Below are 22,270 nucleotides of genomic sequence, written 5' to 3' on the forward strand. Positions count from 1 at the left end.
CTGTACCCGTCTTAAAATGCCTTCTCTGTGAATGACTTAATTCTGGTTAATACCAAAACCCTGTTCAGAAGAGGATTGCGTCACAGGATGGGGAGATCTGTCGTCTAGTTCCATCTGGATTTATGTTTCACTCTAGCAAAGGCAGGGGGAATGCATTCCACTTTAAATGTGACTACAAAACAATCCTAACATGAAAGAGAAACAAGGGAAATAAAATGCATGGGCAAACTTTCAAGGACCACTCCTCCCAGCATTTTACTGATGTTGCGAGTTGTTTCAAAGGAAGTACATCGAGATACTGTTTAATTTGCACTTGCCAATATAAAGTTACTTCTAAAAAGAACATACTGTACAAGGTCGATTTCAGTATCGGACAAATTTCAGTGCCAGCCTCGGTCACTGTGCCTTACACTACTGTATGATGTCAAAACCAGTCCATAAGCTGTGATTATCCAACATACTGTAACTGTATCAAGACTGTTTTTTACTTGGACATAAACTGGCAGCTCCTGAAAAGATAACAGATAATATATATACATACAGTATACACACACACACACACACACACACACACACACACACACACACACACACACACACACACACACACACACACACACACACACACACACACACACACACACACACACACACACACACACACACACACACACACACACACACACACACACACACACACACACACACACACACACACACACACACACGTTATGATGTAAAACCTGTTTATCACAAAAATGCATTTTCTTTTTGTCCCATTTGATTTAATTGATTATATGTGGTTTGGAAATAAAAGCTTCAACTCAAAAAAAGCTTTCATGTTAATTGGTATTTCCTGTTTCCAAGTACATACCAGTAGACATATTCTGCCCTGTTGAAAATGAAATATGTGGGCCCAGGCCGTAGCGTAACGGTCTGGGCACCGGACTGGTGATCCAGTCGCGGTGTGCTGCGGGTTCGACTCCCGGACCCGACACGGCCTTTCCTGTCAGCCTACTTTCTATCCCTTAAAAAACCAATAAAGGCGTAAGCCGCAAAAAAAAAAGAAAAAGAAAAAAAAAAAAAGAAAGAAAATGAAATATGTGAAGGAAGGTGCCGGCTGAAACACTTGACCCGAGGGACTTTAGCCTGAACGTATAACGCAATCGCAATGTGTAATCCGTCACGCTTTATTTGATCTAACCACTTATCAATATGCCTAACACCCACTCAAAGCACGGACTAAACCAGGTTGAACAAGACAAATTATTTATTTTGGACAATCATTATTTATTTTGGACAGCTCTGTAGAGCACTTAAGTCATAAGTACTTCAAGCGAGATCTACTTAAACAAAAGACAGCAATGTTAAGGCTGGCACAATAGGGATAAAACAATACAGAAATTAAAAGAATATAACACAACATGTATTGGTAATTGTATTGTATTGTATGGGGGAAAGCGTACATAAACTTTCTTCAACGTCAAAATAACACAATACCAGAATTGGTAACGATTTAAATGCTGAATGAAAGATTGTCAGGGATTACTAGTTCCTTGTTATGCAGATGGATGGATAGATTAATGATTGGCGGTGGGGATATTGACAGAATAGCCAATTGGTGATGATGTAGAACATGTGATTTACAGTAACAGATATCTGCTCTTCTTCAAACAATAAGTGGTGGCAACAACAGAGACAGAGCTGCACATAAGTGTTCGAAGTGAATTGGCATAACGAATTAAGTGTGCAGAAAAATAGAAAGAAAATAAATTGATTTAAAAAAACAAATCATGAAAACATTGCAAATTATCGTGCTACATATTATGATTACGGTTGCTAAAATAAAAATCTAAGAGATACATATACAATAACTTCTGCAGGAACTACTGGAATACAAGTCGATTTCAATAGACTGAAATTGACACCATCTTCCCTCAGTAGCCCAATTATCTCCCTGGCCTGGACACTTTCTTCCCTTATGTCGACCATGTGCCAAGTCCGCTCACCTGAGAGAGCCATCAGTAGTCATTCTGTCTCCTATTTGGTCAGTTTTCAAATTGGATTGATCTCAGCCAATCAGTAGCATCGTAGGGGAGTTCTGAGCGTAGATCTTTCTTCATGTTGTCCAATCACCAGTTTGCACCTACAAGACAGAATGGCAGACAAAGAGTTCATCAAGGAGAGAGGAGGTGGTTTGCGTGTATGTGAGGTGAGGGAGAGAAGAGAGAAATGGAGTCTATACTAGTATAAAAGCAAAATGTGTGATGCAACAAAAATAATCTCTCATAAATGTAATATATACACACACACACACACACACACACACACACACACACACACACAGTGACTATTGTGTGAAACCCCAAGAAGATACTGGTGAGATTTAATCTCAGGCTATCAGGAGGGTTACTCATGGATCCAGAGACATGGGTTTTAATCACTACCAAAAAAAACAAAAAACAATATGAAAGCACTGCAGTGATACACATTATTTTAGCCAGGTGCTTGAAAAGCGCCTGGACTAGATTTGCTACTTCTCTACCAGTGACCGTAAGGACGACCTTAGTACACTTTCATGATTGGCTGTCTTTAAGCAAATAGGAGACTTACCCATAAAACCCATAGTATGACCAGCTCCTGTTGTGTTAGGGGTTTGTAGAGAACGCAAGTGGTAAGTGGAACACGAGAGGCAACAGAAGCTAATCTTATGAGCCAACTGAGGCAGTTATGACATTCTTGTTTGATACAGTCATTCTTGTTTGATATTTACCAGCATGCATATTTACATTGTTGCGGTTATTCTGGAATCTCATTTGCCCAGGACGGTTGCCAGGGCGATGGGTCCTCCTCTGGGGTCCCGAGTTCTGTCTGTGAGGAGCCCCTCTTCTTGGGCCCGGGGGAGAGTTCTGTCTGTGAGGAGCCCCTCTTCTTGGCCCCTGGGGAGAGTTCTGTCTGTGAGGAGCCCCTCTTCTTGGGCCCGGGGGAGAGTTCTGTCTGTGAGGAGCCCCTCTTCTTGGGCCCGGGGGAGAGTTCTGTCTGTGAGGAGCCCCTCTTCTTGGGCCCTGGAGCGAGGAGGGAAAATGACACTGGAACTTTAGACTCCTGATGTTTACTCACATCGGAGAATTCTCTGATTGTTTGTGTGCGCGCATGTACGTGCATACCAGTGTGTGTTTGTATTACAATTTAGGCATTCAGCAGTCGCTCTTAATCCAGAGCGATTTACAGTAAGCAAGGACAACACAAGGTCATCAAATGCATAAATAGTTACCTAACCTATCATCAATCTAAACAGTAGAATATCCAAAGAAAATCCAAAGCTGTACATTGAAACTATAAACACTATAGGATGCCCAGTCAATTATGCTAAATAGACATTGTGAGGACCAACTTCCTGCCTGAGGATTATTGAAGCCATAGAAAATCCAATCTGGTATCGCAAGACTTCCGCATTTATAAAAATTCTACTGTGCATGCTTCTAAAATCATTCTGAAACGTTAGTACGCCTGCACTATTGGCTCCAACGTTGGAGCCATTGAAATGAATAGATATAACTCTGGGTATATCAATCTGGAGCAAGAGTAAAGGCTAAACATGTCTAACATTACAGTATTTTAATTGAATTTCAACAAAATTGTGCAATTATCAATACTGGAGGCATTGCAAAAATCATACTATATAAATTAGCAGTGTTCTGGAACTTCTGCTACTAACCATGTTTCCTCTCCATCTCCTCTGCCCCTGTCCTTGCTGCCCCGACCAGCTCCCCTCTTGCGGCTCCTCCCCTGGCGGCTCCTCCCCTGACCAGCTCGGCTCTAGCTGCTCCTCTGCTGACCAGCCAGAAAATCCTCCTCCCTCACCCCGATCATTGGATTCCTGGTCATCATACTCAGCATTCTGATCACTGACGAGAGAGACGGGAGCGGAGTTAGCAGAATTAACACAGGTGAGACATCATCGCGTACCTTTTGTATTCATGCCCTACTTCGATCATACTACAGCGTCACACAAAAGTATCAAAAGTAGCACATCCACAAGCTAGAAATGTTGTGCTGCGAGCTTGCACATCTGCTATTTTGACAAATGTGGGGGAAAATACAGAAGTTTTAGAAAAGATTTTTAACATAATTCTTCTCTTCTGGCACAAAACATTTTCAGATGGGGGGCCTTTAGACAAATTCATATACATTTGGGAGTCCTTGACTTGAAGATGTTTGAGAACTACTAGGTAGGTAACGCATACATTTGCACAATACATCGGTAACGCATACATTTGCACAATACATCTAAACACATTGGTTCCGTTGTTTAAACCACCCACGAAAAGATGAAGCCCAACACACACCGGGTGCGCAGCGACGCGGAAAATAGAACGGTGGCGTATCGGAGCGCCAGGCGAGGCGTGAACGCGCGTCTGACGCCGCCGGTGTGCGATAGGTTCATTGAAAATAACGGAGGCGGCTGTTTTGACGCGCGCCGTTCGCAGTGAGGGCCTTGACATATTCCTGCAGTCTTACCTCCTGACCCCCAGTGTGTGCTGTTTGGGACCTCCTCCAGGTATGGTCACCTTAACCCCCTCCAGCCTCTCCTGCCTCCGGCGATCCAGGTCGTACCTCAGGTCCCCGGGGTCTCTGACCATCTGCTGCTGCTGCCTGGGGGGCTGTCCACACACACACACACACACACACACACACACACACACACACACACAAACCAATCAAAACTATACACATCATCCTCACAGACCAATCCAACCAATGGACGAAGTGGTTCATTCTACATTACAAGCTGTATCCAAGACAGACATTTTTAACTGGCTAGTCAAGAAAAGGGAAACATTTTAAATCACATTGCATCTCCATATTTAAAATGTGTTTATGTTTGTAAATTACTGCCTTAATTGATCATACTACAGCATCACACAAAAGTAGCAGATCCACAAGCTACTGTAGAAACAAAAAACTCAAAATGACATGTTTTGAGCTTGTACATTGTCATTTCTTTCATTTGAACGCTGCAAAGTAACAGTCTTGGACATGTGAGGTTTTCACCCGACAGAGATGATAAACATATTCATTTTGAGGTATATGTGTCAAATAGATTGAGTTGATGTTATAGCTTACCTGCATGTCTCCCAATCTGGAAAACAGAGAATCATTGTGCATGTCTCCCAATCTGGGAAACAGGGGTTCGTCGTCTTCAGGTAATGCAGTCTTATTCATATTGAAGCGTCTGAGGGAGGAAAAAGGAATTGCACACAGCAAACCTTTTAAATTGCCTTTATTGTTGTCCGTATCATTTTTATTTTGTATTGTATAATAATATTGAATAATATCTTATTGTATCGTTTGGTTAAAGTGCATTCACTGTGACGAAATGCTTTCGTTCACTACTTTCTTTCACTGACGAATAAAACTGTGATGACAAAAACTATGACTACAATTTCTACAAATAAAAACTAGATGAAAATGTTATGCTTGGTTGGTGTCACGGTCCAAAATAGACGATCTACAAGCTTGTAGATCTGCAATTTTCTGCACACAGCCGAGTATGAATCGGGCATCACGACGCCATCATGGCACGCCAAAATACATTTCAGTCGACTAAATCAACGGTAGTCGACTAAAATCCTATATTTTGTCAACTAAAACCAGATGACTAAAATATGACTAAAACTAAACTGGGATTCAATTCAAAAGACTACGACTAAAACTAAATTAACATTTGCTGAAACTTGGCACTGGCTGGAGACATACCTGTTCAGAGTAAGCTGCTCCTCCACGGCATGCTCCTTCTCCGGGGGGGCGGGGCCCTCCTTGAGAACCGCAAAACGCTCAGACAGTGTGCTTCCATAACCTCCGAAATACAGCTCTGTCCAGAAGAAGGAAAGAATGGGCAAAGGATTAAGTCAGAAATATATACAATATTTGTATAGTTGAATAGTTTTCACTTAGTTTTAGTCACATTTTAGTCGCCTGGAATGTTCTAGTGTTTAGTCTAGTTTTAGTCGACTAAATGTCATACGATTTTAGTCGACTGAATCTACAGTTGATTTAGTCGACTAAAATGTGTTTTGACAGGCCTTGATGTCGTTGTACTGACATATTTTACACTTTGGTTGCATTGTGAAAATAGCAGATCTACAATCTCACAACGCGTCGCAGCGCGACGCGTTGTGAGATTGTATATCTGCTATTTTCAGCATGCAACCCAGCATAAAACTGGATCTCTTGTCCACTAGTCCCTTACTAACATTTTAGTCCAGTTTTTATTTGTTGACGAAATTGTCAGTATATTTAGTCTTATAGTTTTAGTCATCATAGATTAGTTTTTATTTAGTTTTAGTCAGTGAAAAAAGGTAGTCGACGAACATTTTTCGTCTTAGTTTTAGTCGACGAAAACAACACTGGTTCACAAAATGAGTCCACAGACAGAATAAACAGGTACTTTCAAAATAATTTATCCCTTATTAGTCCAGGCATTCTAGCTCATTTTGGACCTAAAATCAAAAGTAATTGTAACAAAAGATTTTTTTTCACAGACCATTTCTATGAGGTCTCCAGAACAACATACTAAAAGTCCCAAGAAATCCCAGTTGGGGAAATATGTTTAATTGGCATCAATCCAAGATGTCCGCCGATAAGACTATTCTCAGAAACTGCATAGACAATTACCAATCTTGGAATAAATTCCTTACCAATAAGTAATTGAAACAGATTTTTTTTTCACAGACCATTTCTATGTAGTCTCCAGAACAACATATCAAAAGTCCCAAGAAATCGTAGTTGCAGAAATAGGTTAAATTGACATCAATCCAAAATAGCCACCAACTGGGACTATGAGAAAAATGGCCAATCTTGGAATAAATTTCGGACCAAGAGTTAATTGTAACAGATTTTTTTTCTTCACAGACCATTTCTATGAAGTCTCCTGGACAACATACTAAAAGTCCCAAGAAATACTAGTTGCGGAAATATGTTTCATTGGCATCAATACAAGATGTCCACCAATAAGATATTCTCAAAAGAATGCATGGCCAATTACCAATATTGGAATAAATTCCTTACCAATAAGTAATTGAAACTGTTTTTTTTCACAGACCATTTCTATGAAGTCTCCAGAACACAAAGTCCCAAGAAGTCGTAGTTGTAGAAATATGTTAAATTGGCATCAATCCAAAATGGCCACTAACTGGGACTATTATCAGGAAAAAATGCCATATACCAAGAGGTCATCATTTCCTTCTTCACAGACCATTTCTATGAAGTCATCAGAACACCATACTAAAAGTCCTAGGAAATCCTAGCTGTGGAAATATGTTTAATTGGCGTCAATCCATGCAGGATGTCTGCCAATTAGTGGCTCAGCAGCAGAGGCTCAGAGGTAGTGTGGCCGAATGGGAACCGCAAGTTTCCCAGTTCGAACCTGGGCTCCCCCAGAGTTAGTGACAAAGTGTCCTTGAGCAAGACGCTGAACCCCTGATTGCATCTGCAGGTTGGTGCCTTGCATGGTTCCCTCCACCATCTGTGTGTGAATTGGTGAATGTAATGCACAATCTATGTAAAACGCCTATGTAAAACGCGCTAATATTTACCCAAATTATGACGGGCACAATTTTCATTCGTCTGAGATTTCAATTGACTTCCAAATATATTTTGAGCTGAGGATATTCAGATACAATACTGTGTATTTTAGCCATTTTGAACCAATATAACTGAAGGCTGTTATTATCATGTTCTATCTAGACTATAGAACACGCTGCCATCAGTAGGCCTATACACGGTCATCATTTTGTTTAGCACTTTGTTCGTTATAATCTAACAAGCCAAATGGGCATTACATTTATAACTAACATTAATGTTAGATTAAAGGTATATTCAGTGATTTCACTCAAAAAACCTTAGGTTTCGTTTTTGGCTGTGGGACCCAGCCTTTAGTCCAATCAGGATAGAGAGTCAAAAACGAAACCTAAGGTTTTTTGACCCCCAGGGGTTAACTGGGGACAGGAAGGAACTCCTTATATGGTCAACACACTCTATAGTAGAGAGGATTATCACAACAAAACAAAAAAATAAGTGATATTTGAATTAAGTGAAATCACTGAATATACCTTTAATGTTAGATTAATAATGTTAGATTAATAATCGTTATCATTTTTCCAGAAACACAAACAATTTAGTTGCCACTCACCTATTAATTACTTTCCAAAACTGAAACTAAATAAGAATAGTTACAAATATAATGATAATAATAATAGTAATAATAGTAATAATACTAATAATAATACTCAGTTCTATTGACTTCAAAGGCATTTGACTCGAGACGACATACCAAAGTAGTCCTGACAGACTGTTGTCCGCACAGACTAGACTAGGCTATGCGGACAACATCAGCCTGCTCTCCGACAACGTGGAACAAGCACACCTTTTTTCCAACAGTACTCCTACAGATGTTGTCCAAAAAACATGCAAATGACATCAAAAACAGCCGATCTACGAGGTCATGCTGCAAAACTGTGTGCACCAAAAACAGCCGATCTACAAGATCACGCTGCTATAGGAGGTTATCACCTATAACATCTCACCAGAACATCCACCTCTGACAACAACAGGAGGCACTGTGCTGAAGGAAGTCAAGGACTTCAAGTAACTGGGCTCATGGGTCAACTGAACGGAGCAAGATCTGAAAGTGAGGAAGGCACTTGCATGGAGGTCCCTGAACGGCATGGTCAGTGTATGGATCTCCCTCCAACCTCCCCTGTGAGATCAAACTCAGCTTCTTCTATGCAACGGTGGAGTCTGTTCCTCTATGGCAGTGAATGCTGGACCCTGAAGCCAACCCTGCAGAAGTCTCTAGACGGGTGCTACACCAGAATGGACCCTGAAGCCAACCCTGCAGAAGGTTCTAGACGGGTGCTACACCAGAATGGACCCTGAAGCCAACCCTGCAGAAGGTTTTAGACGGGTGCTACACCAGAATGGACCCTGAAGCCAACCCTGCAGAAGGTTTTAGACGGGTGCTACACCAGAATGGACCCTGAAGCCAACCCTGCAGAAGGTTTTAGACGGGTGCTACACCAGAATGGACCCTGAAGCCAACCCTGCAGAAGGTTCTAGACGGGTGCTACACCAGAATGGACCCTGAAGCCAACCCTGCAGAAGGTTTTAGACGGGTGCTACACCAGAATGGACCCTGAAGCCAACCCTGCAGAAGGTTTTAGACGGGTGCTACACCAGAATGGACCCTGAAGCCAACCCTGCAGAAGGTTTTAGACGGGTGCTACACCAGAATGGACCCTGAAGCCAACCCTGCAGAAGGTTCTAGACGGGTGCTACACCAGAATGGACCCTGAAGCCAACCCTGTTGAAGGTTTTAGACGGGTGCTACACCAGAATGGACCCTGAAGCCAACCCTCCAGAAGGTTCTACTACTACTATAAAGGTCTGTGTCGCCTGCGGGAACATACTTGTAGAGGTTAACCATACACACCGCTGCCACCAATGTAGCCACGGCCGGGGCGGGAGATGAACCCGGGTTCCCCATTCCACAGGCACATACGTTACCAGTCATGGACGAATGAGCCATGGCCCAATGGGCGAATAGTAACACAGCACTGTATAGCCTACAATTCAGTATGAGGGGATACCACCCTGAGCCAGACAATGTCAGCCAGGAGAATGAGACTATACCTGTAGCAGGACATTGGCATCAAGAACTGCCAGCCAGCAAATTGGTGCTGTGGGAACCAATACACAGGCATTGATCACAAGGACGTCCCACACTAACATATGTGGATGTACAAAATAACTACTCAGGAGCGCAAAGTACCAACACCGGGACAATGGAGTCTGAGGAGATGTTCCCCGGTTCCCCCGTTAGTCTAGTCTCTAGACTTGATAGCACTTTAGTTGGTAGGTGGTATAGTTGCCAGGTTCTAATTTGTTTCCAATTTTATACAGAGGATTTACTCTCGGCAGCTTGAATTCTTGTAGGACTCTGACTAATACATTTGTAATATAGTTCGTCAACCAACAATTGGTATGGTGAAAAACATTGCACAAATTCCTATGAGCTGTATCCAATTAAACTGCAACCCATTTTGTATTAACCACTCTGTCCCAAAATAAATCACTTAAAATCATTCAAATGTATGCCATTTTATAATAATGTGGTGGCTATTTTGGATTGATGCCGAGTAAATGATGTGTGGTGAAAGAAATCCTGTTACAATTAGCATTTGACCAGGAATTTATTCTAATATTGGCAATTTTTCTTATAATAATTGGTGGACATCTTGGATTAATGCAATTAAACATATTTCCGCAACCGGAATTTCTTGGGACTTTTAGTATGTTGTTCTAGACACCTCTAAGAAATGATGTGTGGTGAAAAAAATCCTGTTACAATTACCTCTTGGCCAGGAATTTATTCTAAGAATGGCAATATTTCTGATAATGGTGTCAATTGGCAGACATCATGGATTGATGCCAATTAAACATATGTCTGCAACTAGGATTACTTAGGACTTTTAGTATGGTGTTCTGGAGACTTCATAAAAATGGTCTGTGCAGAAAAAAATCTGTTAAAATTACCTGATGGTCAAAAATGTATTCCAAGATTGGCCAAATAAGCCCAATTGGCGGCCATTTTGGATTAATGCAATTAAACATATTTCCCCAACTGGGATTTCTTGGGACTTTTAGTATGTTGTTCTGGAGACCTCATAGGAATGGTCTGTGAAGAAAAATCTTTTGTTACAATTACTTTTGATTGAAACGCTAGTTTGCCTGGACTATATTAGGATCCCTGGTAGTTACCAATAGCTAAAGTATAACATAATGCTAAAAACACCAAAAGGGGTTCCCGTCCTGAATGGGTTAACCATGTCCAGTCTGCCAACTGAATGTTTATATATACACACACACACACACCCCCCCCCCCCCCTACCTTTAACCTGATGCACCAGTGTGATGATCTCCTGGGCAAAAGTCCCAGAGTGCATGGAGCTCTCGCGGTAGGTTCCAGAATGCTCCAGCATGGGCAGGAAGTCGAGACGCTGGCGGCCCACATTGACCAGGTCCAGAGACAGCTGTCTGTCTGAGGAAAAACACTGCTGGCTGCAGGAGGAGGAAACGGGACTCAAAACCAGTGATAACAGTGACAGGGGGGGGTATACTGCTCGGTTGATGAGCCAAAATGGTATAAAGATTGTGATTATAAACATGCTCTGATGAGCAAAGACTTAAGGGCAGTCCATACTGTCTCCGACCACCGAACTTTTCGTCGGAAACATCGGACTTAAATTTTTTCTCCGAAGTAAAGTTCGGCGAGTCACAACATCTGGGAGTGCAGCTTTCAGAACATAAATTCGGAGGAATGTGTTTCAGAAGTTGCGAGTGACATCATGTTGTAGTTGTACCGGAGCTTTCCGACGAAAAGTTCGATGGTCGGAGACAGTATGGACTGCCCTTTAAGGCGAGCAATCACTTTTTGTCAAAATGCTCGGCTGCATAATTAAAATCTTCTGCATTTCATATCTGAATGAATTTGAAACAGAAGTGACTTAATTACCTTACCACAGAAACTTACCTGCCACACAACCTCATTGGTAGAACAGCCTGCCTATACATCCTAACTACATGCTATTCCAAAAAACAAACAAAAAAAACTATATAGCTTCTAAAGGAAGCAAATAAATTAAAACAATTCTGAATATGGTTTTCTTTTTAAGTGAAAAGGTTTGAAATTTCAGCCGTAAAAATTGGAAAGATCCCTTTCTGCAACTGTGGCAGGTCAGTGTAAAGGGCCGGGTGAAAGTTCACACTTCTTTCCCTTTCATTGCTCGTCTCCATGTCCTTCTTGAAATTCTTGTTGTTTCAGAGCTGGATGATGTTTCAAATGGACAGAATTAAATCACCACTCAAACTTCTCATCCCGTTCACGGCACTTCAAACATCTTCTTCTATTGAGACCCACTGGAATGCCTGTTGTTCATGCCACCAGTCTTTAAGCCACAGTTGAGCTGTCAAGGAGACATCTTGCCCGCTTGTTTCATGACGGATTCAAGGTTTCTCCAGCCTGATGGGTCTTCTTCAGAGGAGTAGTAAGCCAGGTCTGTCGATCTTCAGAATAGACAGAAACGTAGCACCAATTACATAACTCAATGATTTGTGGATCTTCAAACATTTTCATTTTGATCACTGGTCTTCTCATCTTCCAATCATCATCAAATTACAATCATCATCATCCATGTAGCAGAGTGATTCGATAAGCAATCAGTAACCTGAAGATCAGCCACATCTCCACAACAGGTACATACATGAACAGCCATGAGTTTTCTTTTCCGTCAGGTATTTGAGGAAGATCTCACGCCTGCTCAATCAATGCCGTCTGCTCTGGTAAATGTTGTATTGTATATATTTTTTCTTCCTCTTTTTCATGAGAATGTTCTTGCTGTGCACGGCCAGCATCCCCATGTTTTCCCTCGGGATGAGAAAGGACAATGGCACTTGAGTGAGTCTTGTTAAGCCATTATTGCACAACAGCTGAAGTGGACCTCCTTGATGAAGTGATATAGCTGTACAGCAACGCCTGGCCCTGGGTGCACAAATATTTGGTGACAGAGCCATAATGGGAAAGGTTCTCAGGCAAAGCCAGTCTTCTTTTATGCAATTAAAGATGGGCAAGTCATTCCAAATCTGATTTCTCCATGTGGACAATTGTTGGCTTTTGGCATATCACATTTCTCTGTGTTGCTCTGGCATCCTGAACAATGGTGGTGGTCTCAATGCTTCAAATGGCAAGCAAAGAATACATGATCATGGCTAAGTCAGTTCAACCTCAGGCAGATGGTGTAGCATCAATTCCAAAGCCGTTGGACTCACATTAGTCTTCAAAGTGAGTGGTTTACATACGGTCTATCCAGTGTGTATTATCATGAGATGAAGACGTCAAAGGAGCACTCCTGTTCTTTAAGTATGAGAGGTTTTTTTTAATCCATTATGGTGTGAGATAGATGTTTACACCCCACTGTTTTGCTCTTCTAGCCTCGGTACCTAGGCTTTTATTTTCGTTCGCATTTGGCTCAAAAAGAAAGGCCTGGGGAAACAAGACACATTTCCTGGTCTAGGAGTGGGAGTGAACTACAGTGTAGAGCGTCGCTCCAAATTTGGCGACGTCAATGTTGTCTGCTGTTTTCTACCTGGGAGGGGAGGGGTGGAGTCGGGCGGGCACTAACCAATAGGATCCAACGCTGTGATCTTGGCGGCATCTGCCCCTCTATACCAGAAATCACGGTGGCTGGGCCAGGCTATTCTCCAAAAACACAAGATGGCTACGGACAGGTCATTTCTATATTCTTCTTACCAAGTAACCTTTATTACTTAGGGGGGAGTGGTCTTCAGTCAAACAAATGAGTGTTGATTAAAGTTGATTTCTTCAGAGGAACAAGAATGTTCTTGTGTTGAAAATTCAGCAATTCAGAATTATTTCCCTTATGACATCTTCACCAAAACATCATCAGTGCTACAGTTTTCCTCAGTGAAAACAACTCAGTCAGGTCATTTTTCATGCATTGCCATTGCCCAGTTTTCCAAATGAACAGTTCTAGCTTAGAATTTTAGTTTGTTTGTTGTTGGTTGGGGGGTGGGGGTGGGGGGGGAATGGGGAATGTGAGCCTCCCTGCTCTTTTTGTGGTGGTCTCTCCTTCTATGATCTTCTAATATACAGCATGTATGGATGTGACATGTGACCATGTATGGATGTGACATGTGTCATGAACACTGTATGGATGTGACATGTGCCATTGCCCAGTTGTCCTCATGAACAGTTCTAGCTTGGAATGATTTTTTGCTTGTCGTTGGTTTGTTGTTGTTGTTTGGGGGTGGGAGGCTATTTCTTCTCATTGCTTCTTCCTCCTTGCATAAAACCACTTATGGCTGCTTCAGAATATGCCTTCCACCTCTTTCCTTTCTCTGTGATCTTCTATAGCATGTAGGGATGTGAGGAACTTATGTAGCTTCAGTCATTTCGTTATTTGACTCCCTTTTTTAGTTGACTAGTCTGTCTTGGGGTCTGAATTTAGCGCTCTGTAATTTATCATTTTCTTCCCTGTTCAAGTTGCACATCCATCCATTTGTCAGCTTAATACCAACGGTCTGGTGGCATGTCTCACAACAATCTCTCAATGGAGGTGGATGACGTTTCCAGGTTTGATGTTGATAACAAGCCGACACAAATCAGCAATTCGAATTACTGATTATTCCTCCACATTTTCTTCTTGTATTCAAGAGATATGTCTTTGTGAAGCATTGCCATTAGTGTAATCTTCTTTTGACAAAATGTTTGAGCATCAACCTGTCCATTACCTTGGGGGGCAAATGGAATGTGGCAAACCATGGTCACCATGTTTTCAGCAAGGTGTTATTTTTTCAAGTCTTTTGGCATTTTTTCTTCATATTCTTTTCCTCGTGAGGAAAAAGGGCAAGGGCTGGGGTACTTCCAAAAGCCTGTGAAATGTAAGAGATTCCCCTTTACAGAAGAGGAGTAGTTTACAATTCAGAGGCACTGGTGATGTCTACAGCCGTGCTGTCTCATGAAGTCATCTGTAGGGCGAGGTCGCGTGCACACATCCGCCTGGGTGATGGCAGACTGCTGGGCGAGTGCTGGCACTTCGGCATGGGGGGTCAGATCAACATATGGAATGAATTCTGTACTAAATATGGAGCATGTCTTGAGTGTACAGGGTTTGATGAGGTCAGTCGGGTCAGATCAACATGGAATGTCAGAAAAGATCAGCTCCATATAAGGAGATCTAATGGTGGCAGCGGGGGCAGTGTCTTGTGTACAAGGGTTTGATGAGGTCTGACCATTATATGGAGCGTGTCTTGAGTGTACAGGGTTTGATGAGGTCAGATCAACATATGGAATGTCAGAGCAGGTCAGCTCCATATATGGAGATCTAAGGGTGGCAGCGGGGGAAGTGTCTTGAGTGAACAGGGTTTGATGAGGGCCCATGTAGGGCCACGCCTTCATTTTCAGGCCTGTTGAGAATTGTAGCCTGTTGTTTTCTCCAGTTGCCGGGCACGGCTGCACTAATAACTTTGGGGCGGGCTCGTCTAGAGATTGAATGGACAGGTATCAGTCAAAAGGGAGACATCGAAGAGGAAGGACGGGTGGGGTAGGATCAACATCTGGCATGTCAGAACAGGTCAGCTCCATATATGGAGATCTAAGGGTTTGAGGTCAGATGTAGAGGTGCTGGCCGGCTCCATACATGCAGATCTGTCATGATCCAGTCTTCTCCATGTGTCCATGTATGGCTATTCAGGGTTTGATGAGGTCAGTGTCGTGATCTTGAAGACTGACTGACAGTTGTTGAGGTTTTCATAGTATTCTGCAGTCAGGTTTTCATAGTAATATGCGTCGCAATGAGTTTTTTCCCAACTGTATCTGATCTTCATTGGTTTTCTTCTAAACTCTTCTTACATCGTTCAGTGAGCTCTGGGAAAAAAGCATGAACTTCCACCCTTCTCCTTATTTTATTGATAATATACTCTACCTGTTTTGGTTCACGGGCCGACTCATGTCCACTTTGATGGTCAGCGTCTCCTCAGTTACAACGGTCATTTCCTTGGGCTTATGCTGGCTGTTCCATTTATGCTCCCGCCCACGGGGCATTTTAGGCTCCATGTCCTCTTCTGTCCAGCCGGGATCCTCTTCCCTGGAGCCAATGTAGAAGTCTCCCGCACCAGCAGAGCGGTTCTCCCGCCTTTGGGGTTGCTGTGGAGGACCTTGCCGCTCCTGAGGAGGGTGATGTACGGGAGGGTGGTTCCTAGGTGGACCAGTTCCCATCCTTCGGCCCCAGCTGGGATTCATCCTCCCCCTTCCTCGATCAGGAGGGCTTCTGTCTCCGTAGCTCGGAGAACCACCTCTGTCAGGAAAGCCTGTGGGACTGGTTGGGCCTCGTCGCACAGGGCTCCTACTTTGTTCACGATCATGACCAGGGTCTGCATCGTCATCGTGAAGGGGCCGATACCCCAATTCTTCCCTGGGGTTGGCTCTGTTCACACGACCAGGTTCTCCATTGTCATCGTGAAGCGGTCGATGATGCCTCAATTCTTCTCTGGCGTTGGATCTGTTCATCTTCCTGAACTGCTCATGCAAGGAGCCTTTTTGTAGGGGGCGACTCTCTCCATCCAAGTCCAGGTAACGTGGCTCCCATTGCGATGGTCCACTGTTTATGATGCCGTGGTCGTGTTCAACGATAACTGGTCGTGCACCCCGATCCTCCCTGTGGGAGAAGGCTTTCTGGGGACCCCTGAGTTCTCGGTCACCTCCTCCAAACCCATCTCTAGACTTCTCTGGTGAACTAAACTCCTCTTCTTTCCCGTACCTGTGTTGACATAAGAGCAGGTGAAACTGTTCAATGATATACAAGAACAGTGATGTAATTTGCCTCACTCGATTTATTTATTCTAATTCAAAAGTACTTGACTATCTCAACAAATGTTTTTCTTCCAAGAATGACCTTTAAGATTAAAATTGGCAAAAATGTGGATAGTTAATTAACATCTATGTTCACCACACAGAGACAATTTACAAAGGTTAGAATATAAAAAGAAATAAATAATGCTTCTAAAGAATGTGACAATAGTGAACGACGGAGGTGGTCAAGTTTCCCCGTTTCCCTGGAAAGCAGGAAAGATGGCAGCTCCTCTGCATTCTTCTTTTCTGTTTTTCCCCTTGATAGCAGCATGAACCACTCTTAATTAGAACTTTACCCATGGTTCAAAGCATCATCCATCTCTCTCCTGTGCCTGTTTGATAAGGCAGGGCTTCTTTCATGGTGTGGTTCTGCTCGTCGTCGTTCCTTGTACGGACCCTGTGGGTCTTTCCTTCCCTCTCTTTGTCCATGGTCATGCGATGTTGACCGGGCACCGCTGTCCCTTGACCTCCCACGATTCTCTCTCGCCAAGTTTATCGCAGGCTCCCTCTGTTGTTGGTGGTTGTGATGTGACGGAGCTGTGGGGTTAGGCAAGAATCTCTCCCTAGGCAGCTTCTGAGGAGACTGGTGTTGCCTTTCGTCATTTTCAAAGACCCTCAAGTGTCCTCTTCCTCTGCCACCACCTTCATGTCTGTACAAAGGCTGCTTTGGAGACAGCCTCCTACACTCGACATAGCCTGGCTCCCGAGGCTGGGAGGGTGGTGTCCTCCGGCCATACTCCTCTGGGTGGGGGTGAGGATGGAGAGTTGGTAACCAAAGAAGGGAGGGAGGCGTCCGTTTCTTCGCCGCATGGGGAGTGTAGTTCCAATGTTCTCCAGCATCGTCTCTAGGGTGTCTGTTACGCTCATCCGTTTCCGTCAGCCCTGTGTGAGATTCCACGTAGTCGTCAATGTTCCAAGGGGGCCTCCGTGAATGGCTTCCTGCGCCTTCATGCCTTGGTGGACTCGTTCTGCATAGGGAACATTTGACAAGGCAATTAATAAAACCCATCTTTATTTAAATCTATTTATTAGAGTCAATTTACAATTACGATTTAGGCATTTAGCAGACGCTCTTGATCCAGAGCGACTTACATTTAAGCAAAAACAAAAGCATGTCATACATCACATATATTAAAAGTAGTTGAATGAATCATGTATAAACTAAGAACGTAACAGTGGAGTATCTATGTCAACTATACATACTATACTATATTATACAATATACATGTGTACTATAAAGTGCTATGACTACATAAAATGCAATTCTACTGCTGTCTACATAACGAGCTATGTCTAAAATACTATCTAAGTCGACATAAAATGCTATCTAAGGCTAGGGCAAGTGCTACGGGCCATGGTGGAGTCTGAAGAGGTGGGTTTTCAGACTACGGCGGAAGATTGGGAGTGAGGCTGCAGTTCTGACTGTGATGGGAAGTGCATTCCATAGTTTTGGAGCCAGAAGGGCGAAGAGTTTGGGATGTGTGGAGCGTTGTCCCGGTATACTAGTCCCGGTGTACTAGTTGAAATTACAGTTATGCAGATCAGCATGATGAAAATGAATTCACCTGTAGCGTGGCGATCGCGACCTCTGTCTTGACATTATCCACCTTGGATGGAGAAAAAAAACAATGGTATTATAAAAGAAAATCACACACAGCAAATATATGTTGTTGTATGCATGACAATCCGAGCAGCTGAACATGAAAGAAATGTTTAGTATTTATGCAGAAACTATAGATTACGGATGTAACCCTGGTTAATTAAATAAACAAGCGAGGAAGCTCGCATTTGTAGATTGCACCTCCTGGCGTGATCACAGAAGCATTACATGATACACTCTCAGGCAATTGATTGACTGGGTTTTAGACAAACGGGCGCCTAGACCCACCCCCTCCAGCCACCCAGCAATTGTCTTCACTTAGATATCGTGGAAACTTCTCATGAGGCATTGCTTGTCTTATTAAGTCACCAGAAAAAACTGACAGACACAAGATCAGTCATATGCTTAGTGTAAGTATAGGAGTAAGAATCCTCCGGCCCGAAGGAACAAAAGGATCTGTCCCTCACCTGGAGGCCATGCCAAGGACTGCATGCACCACCGGCACAGCTGTCACATCCAGTTTGTAAAAGCTGGCAAAAGTTGAGGACACCCAGCTTAGTTGCAGCGGTGCACACTTCCAGGAAACGCCGGCAATGATGTGTTGGCTTTTAATTTCCAGAAGAGATCATTTTACAATGGTCTCGATCATTCAGAAATAGTGTTCGTTCATATGCTTGTCGACTCAGCTCAACTCCACCAGAGTTTGGGCAGCAGTTTGCCACAGAGTTACGCAAACTCTGTTCACTTCATGGGGCCAGTCCAATGGCGGCTCTTCTACATAGACTTCTATTGGTATTTGAAGGCTTCAAATAGGGACAATCGGAAGTTTACGGAATGCATTGGGGTCTATAGAACGTACCAAAATCTCCTTGAGTGGGCGTCAACATATGTGTCACATGGTAGCGGCCGCCATACTTCTGGGATTGTCTGGTTTGTTTACAAAGTGAGCGACTATCCATGTGCGTTCTTTTTTTAAACACCACCAGAGGGACGACATGCAACCATTCTAAACTGACATCTCACAATGGTGCTTGTGAGCCAACACCAGAATGGAAAGAAAAAAGATCAACATATGTGCTCAACATTATGTTGAGCACGACCTTCACTGTGTTGTCGCCAGGAACAAGCTCAATGTTTACAAAACCTTGCGCCGTGGGTAGAGCTTCTTTTCCATCCACCAGCTGTCCGGAAAAGAAGCTCCTCACTGGTCAACAAAAACACCTTGAAGACCCTAACAGGAGCCCTCGTACAAGGTTTCTTTGACTATGCATGCAGCCATGCACCTCTTGGTACCACAGCACCTCAAAGGCCCTTAAAACAAGGCTCCAGACCTCCCAAAACAGACTGGTCAGGCTCCTACTTGGCCTCACCCCCCTCACCCCTGCCCACTTTGACAGGCTGGAATGGCTTAGGGTCAACGACAGAGTACAGCATCTTGCAATGGGTCTGGTCCACAAGATTCGATACACCACATGTACCTGTCTAAATACTTCCTTAATGTTAACGAAGTCCACACCCACAACACCAGAGGGAGTGCAACAAATATTCGGCACAAACAAGGGACTAAATTATTTTCGCTCCTGTGCCACCAAAATGTGGAACGCCCTACCAACAGTCATTAAGACATGTGAATCGCTTGACTCCTTCAAAACCGCTCTCAAAGGGCACCTTAGCCCCTCTCAGAACCCTCCATAAATCTTTTCTGAAATTTGGATGTCGCTTTGTGTAGGGTCCCTGTACATATCTATATTTTCGTATGGGAATTTAGGAACGCGGACATAAATATGCTCGGTAACATCATATCTGCGCCGTTTGACGGCCTGTTTTCCTTTGAGGGCTTCTGAATCTGTGAACTATAAGTACCTATACATACCGCTGCGAATATCTCCTGTGGCGACCAAATCGGTCAAACTTTGTTTGACCGATTTGGTCGCTTTGATTCTTCTTGTTTATTGACATCCAATTGTACCGCCTCCCGATGTGCGGTTGGCTTGTGCCGGCTACGTCCCTGCCTCTGATCTGCTGTGTCATAGCTATAGCGCCACTAGCTAGCCAGATAGGCGGTACAATGAGGTGTCAATAAACAAGGAAGGAAAAGAAGAATCAAAGCGACCAAATCGGTCAAACAAAGATTCCGCGCCAAAGGAGATATTCGCAGAGGTATGTATAGGTACTTATACTTCACACATTCAGAAGCCCTCACACGGAAAAAAAAGTCGTCAAAGAGCGCAGACAGGCGTTATCCACAGTGTTTATGTTTTATTTATGTCCGCATACCAGGTGGCAGGGTAGAGCTGGAACAGGACCCCATGGTCTGGGTCTAAAAAATGTCAGAAACTTCAGTACCATTGGGTTCTGCTTGTAGGGCTAAGGGCACCTACGGTTGAACATGGTGGACCCTCTTAAACAAGTGTAATGCTTAATTGGGTCGTCCACTCACAGTTAACAGTCTTTGTATTGAGTTTGTGCTGGAAATGTACTGTAATTCTGCAAACTGTTAATACACATTTCAATCAATAAGTGATTTTTCCGCATACTAACTTGTGACACCGTCGTACTTCTGAGTATAAACGAGGCTTAGCATAATAGTTACTACAACACACTCACAGCTAGCACCAACAAGCAGTTTAACAACCAAGACAACTCTCCCAAGTGCCTTAACGCCTTTACCAAACGGTTATGAGGTGTAAGTTATTCTAATGGAAAATCAGACATTATGTCTACGACACACATGATGTGCCACACGAAGCTAATAAGCTAATGTTAGCCGACATGTGCTAAAGACTCGTAAATACTATCGTCGCGTGAATAGTGGACACATTTTCAGTTGTAAAAACGTCATTTCTGTCGGTGTAATTAATAATATTAATTTTAACGCTAAAGCGTTTCTCTTACCTCAGTGCACGTCCCTGGGGTCAGTGACTACTAGCTAAACTAATAAATGTCTATCTACAGGATGTACGACGACAAAAACACAATGAACAACCACAACTAGCAATAGGATGTAAGGATAATGGTAAATATTGTGCTATAATGTGTACGTAGTCTTTAAACATAATATAATGTAGTGCTTAAGTGTTGTTGATGTGGATGGAGGTCCTTCCTTTTCCGGCTTGCACAGTAATGTTGAATGTTGCACACCAGACGCTGCAGGCAGCAGCAGCACCGCGAACTCTTGGAACGAGAACTGGAGGTTGCCAGAATTTGGTCTATGGAAAAAGCCCAAAATACATCATCGAAAATAGCTGACTTACACGCTCGGATATGCGACGCGTTGTGCTCTTGTAGATCTGCGATTAAAAAAAATCTTGAAAAGTGACAAATGTGCATGTGGAACAGTGGAATATTGCAACCACCAATATTTTCAAAATTCAATCAACTTTACAGAAAAAGTAACCCCACAAGTCGCTTATAATAAGCGGACATGGCATCCCAGCTGGTTGCAACAACCAACCAACAACGTGCATACAAATACCACCACCTACTGTACTGGAGTAATCCTACTACTACTTCACATATTGCATAATGCATATAATAGTCAAATAGAATTATTTGTAACTTTATATTATTGAATACAAATTTGACCAATCTGGATGGTATGTTAATAGGCTACAATATAACTTATAGTTTATACCCTGTCCCTGTTGTATTTGGTCTCCCTGCTCTTCTATTGATACATAAAATCATGTTACAGGTTTAGTTTGACACAAATCTTTACCTGAATGTCAACATGTATTTCTCTCCAGAGCAGGCAAGCTCTTAGCTCAGTAGAAATGTCAGAACTTGTATAGGAGACTTAGGTAGAACAATAACGCAGCTTATGATTTCTCTATTTCAGTGGTTCTCAAACTATATTTAACTCTGGGAGTTAGACCTGAAGTAGCCTCGATACCCAGGCTTTCATTTTGTCTGCGCGAAAGATGAAAGCCTGGAAAAAGCCGTGGGCTGAACCAGTCTAAAAGTGGGAGTCAACCCTTCCGGGTGGGCGTCGCTCTAAATGATGTGACGTAGCGCTGCACTAGGGGGGAGAGGAGGGGCCGGGGGTGACGGACAGATCGATGAGATCCAATCAGGGTGCGCGCATTTCTGAGGCGCGACCCGCCCCTCTAGACCAGAAATGTCTCTGCTTAGGTCAGGCTAGACCTGAAGGGTCCATTTGGAAACCCCTCAAATTGAACTTG

General features: G+C 43.2%; 1 protein-coding gene across 5 annotated transcripts; it reads right to left on the reverse strand.

Moving 5' to 3' along the window:
* Positions 1-60: 60 nt before the first annotated feature.
* On the reverse strand, positions 61-21,195 carry LOC310868066 (uncharacterized protein). Of its 5 annotated transcripts, none has more exons than XR_014570054.1 (12): positions 20,985-21,195; positions 18,055-18,096; positions 16,786-17,457; positions 15,564-16,397; positions 10,952-11,121; positions 5,761-5,875; positions 5,128-5,236; positions 4,522-4,664; positions 3,719-3,908; positions 2,790-3,065; positions 2,010-2,146; positions 61-132 (listed from the first exon to the last, which is right to left on the reverse strand). XR_014570054.1 is itself a non-coding variant. In XM_083778310.1 (11 exons), the coding sequence occupies exons 2-11, from the start codon at positions 18,087-18,089 to the stop codon at positions 2,120-2,122; spliced, it is 2,571 nt and encodes an 856-aa protein (XP_083634436.1). In that variant the 5' UTR covers positions 18,090-18,096; positions 20,985-21,195; the 3' UTR covers positions 1,097-2,119. The 5 variants fall into 5 exon arrangements, 3 of the variants coding, with proteins under 3 accessions (XP_083634436.1, XP_083634435.1, XP_083634437.1); XR_014570055.1 differs by having other exon boundaries at positions 2,774-3,065; XM_083778310.1 differs by lacking the exon at positions 61-132 and having other exon boundaries at positions 1,097-2,146.
* Between the last annotated feature and the right edge of the window lie 1,075 nt (positions 21,196-22,270).

Source organism: Protomyctophum parallelum (assembly GCF_964188405.1).
Source record: "Protomyctophum parallelum genome assembly, chromosome: 12".
Lineage (NCBI taxonomy): Eukaryota > Metazoa > Chordata > Actinopteri > Myctophiformes > Myctophidae > Protomyctophum > Protomyctophum parallelum.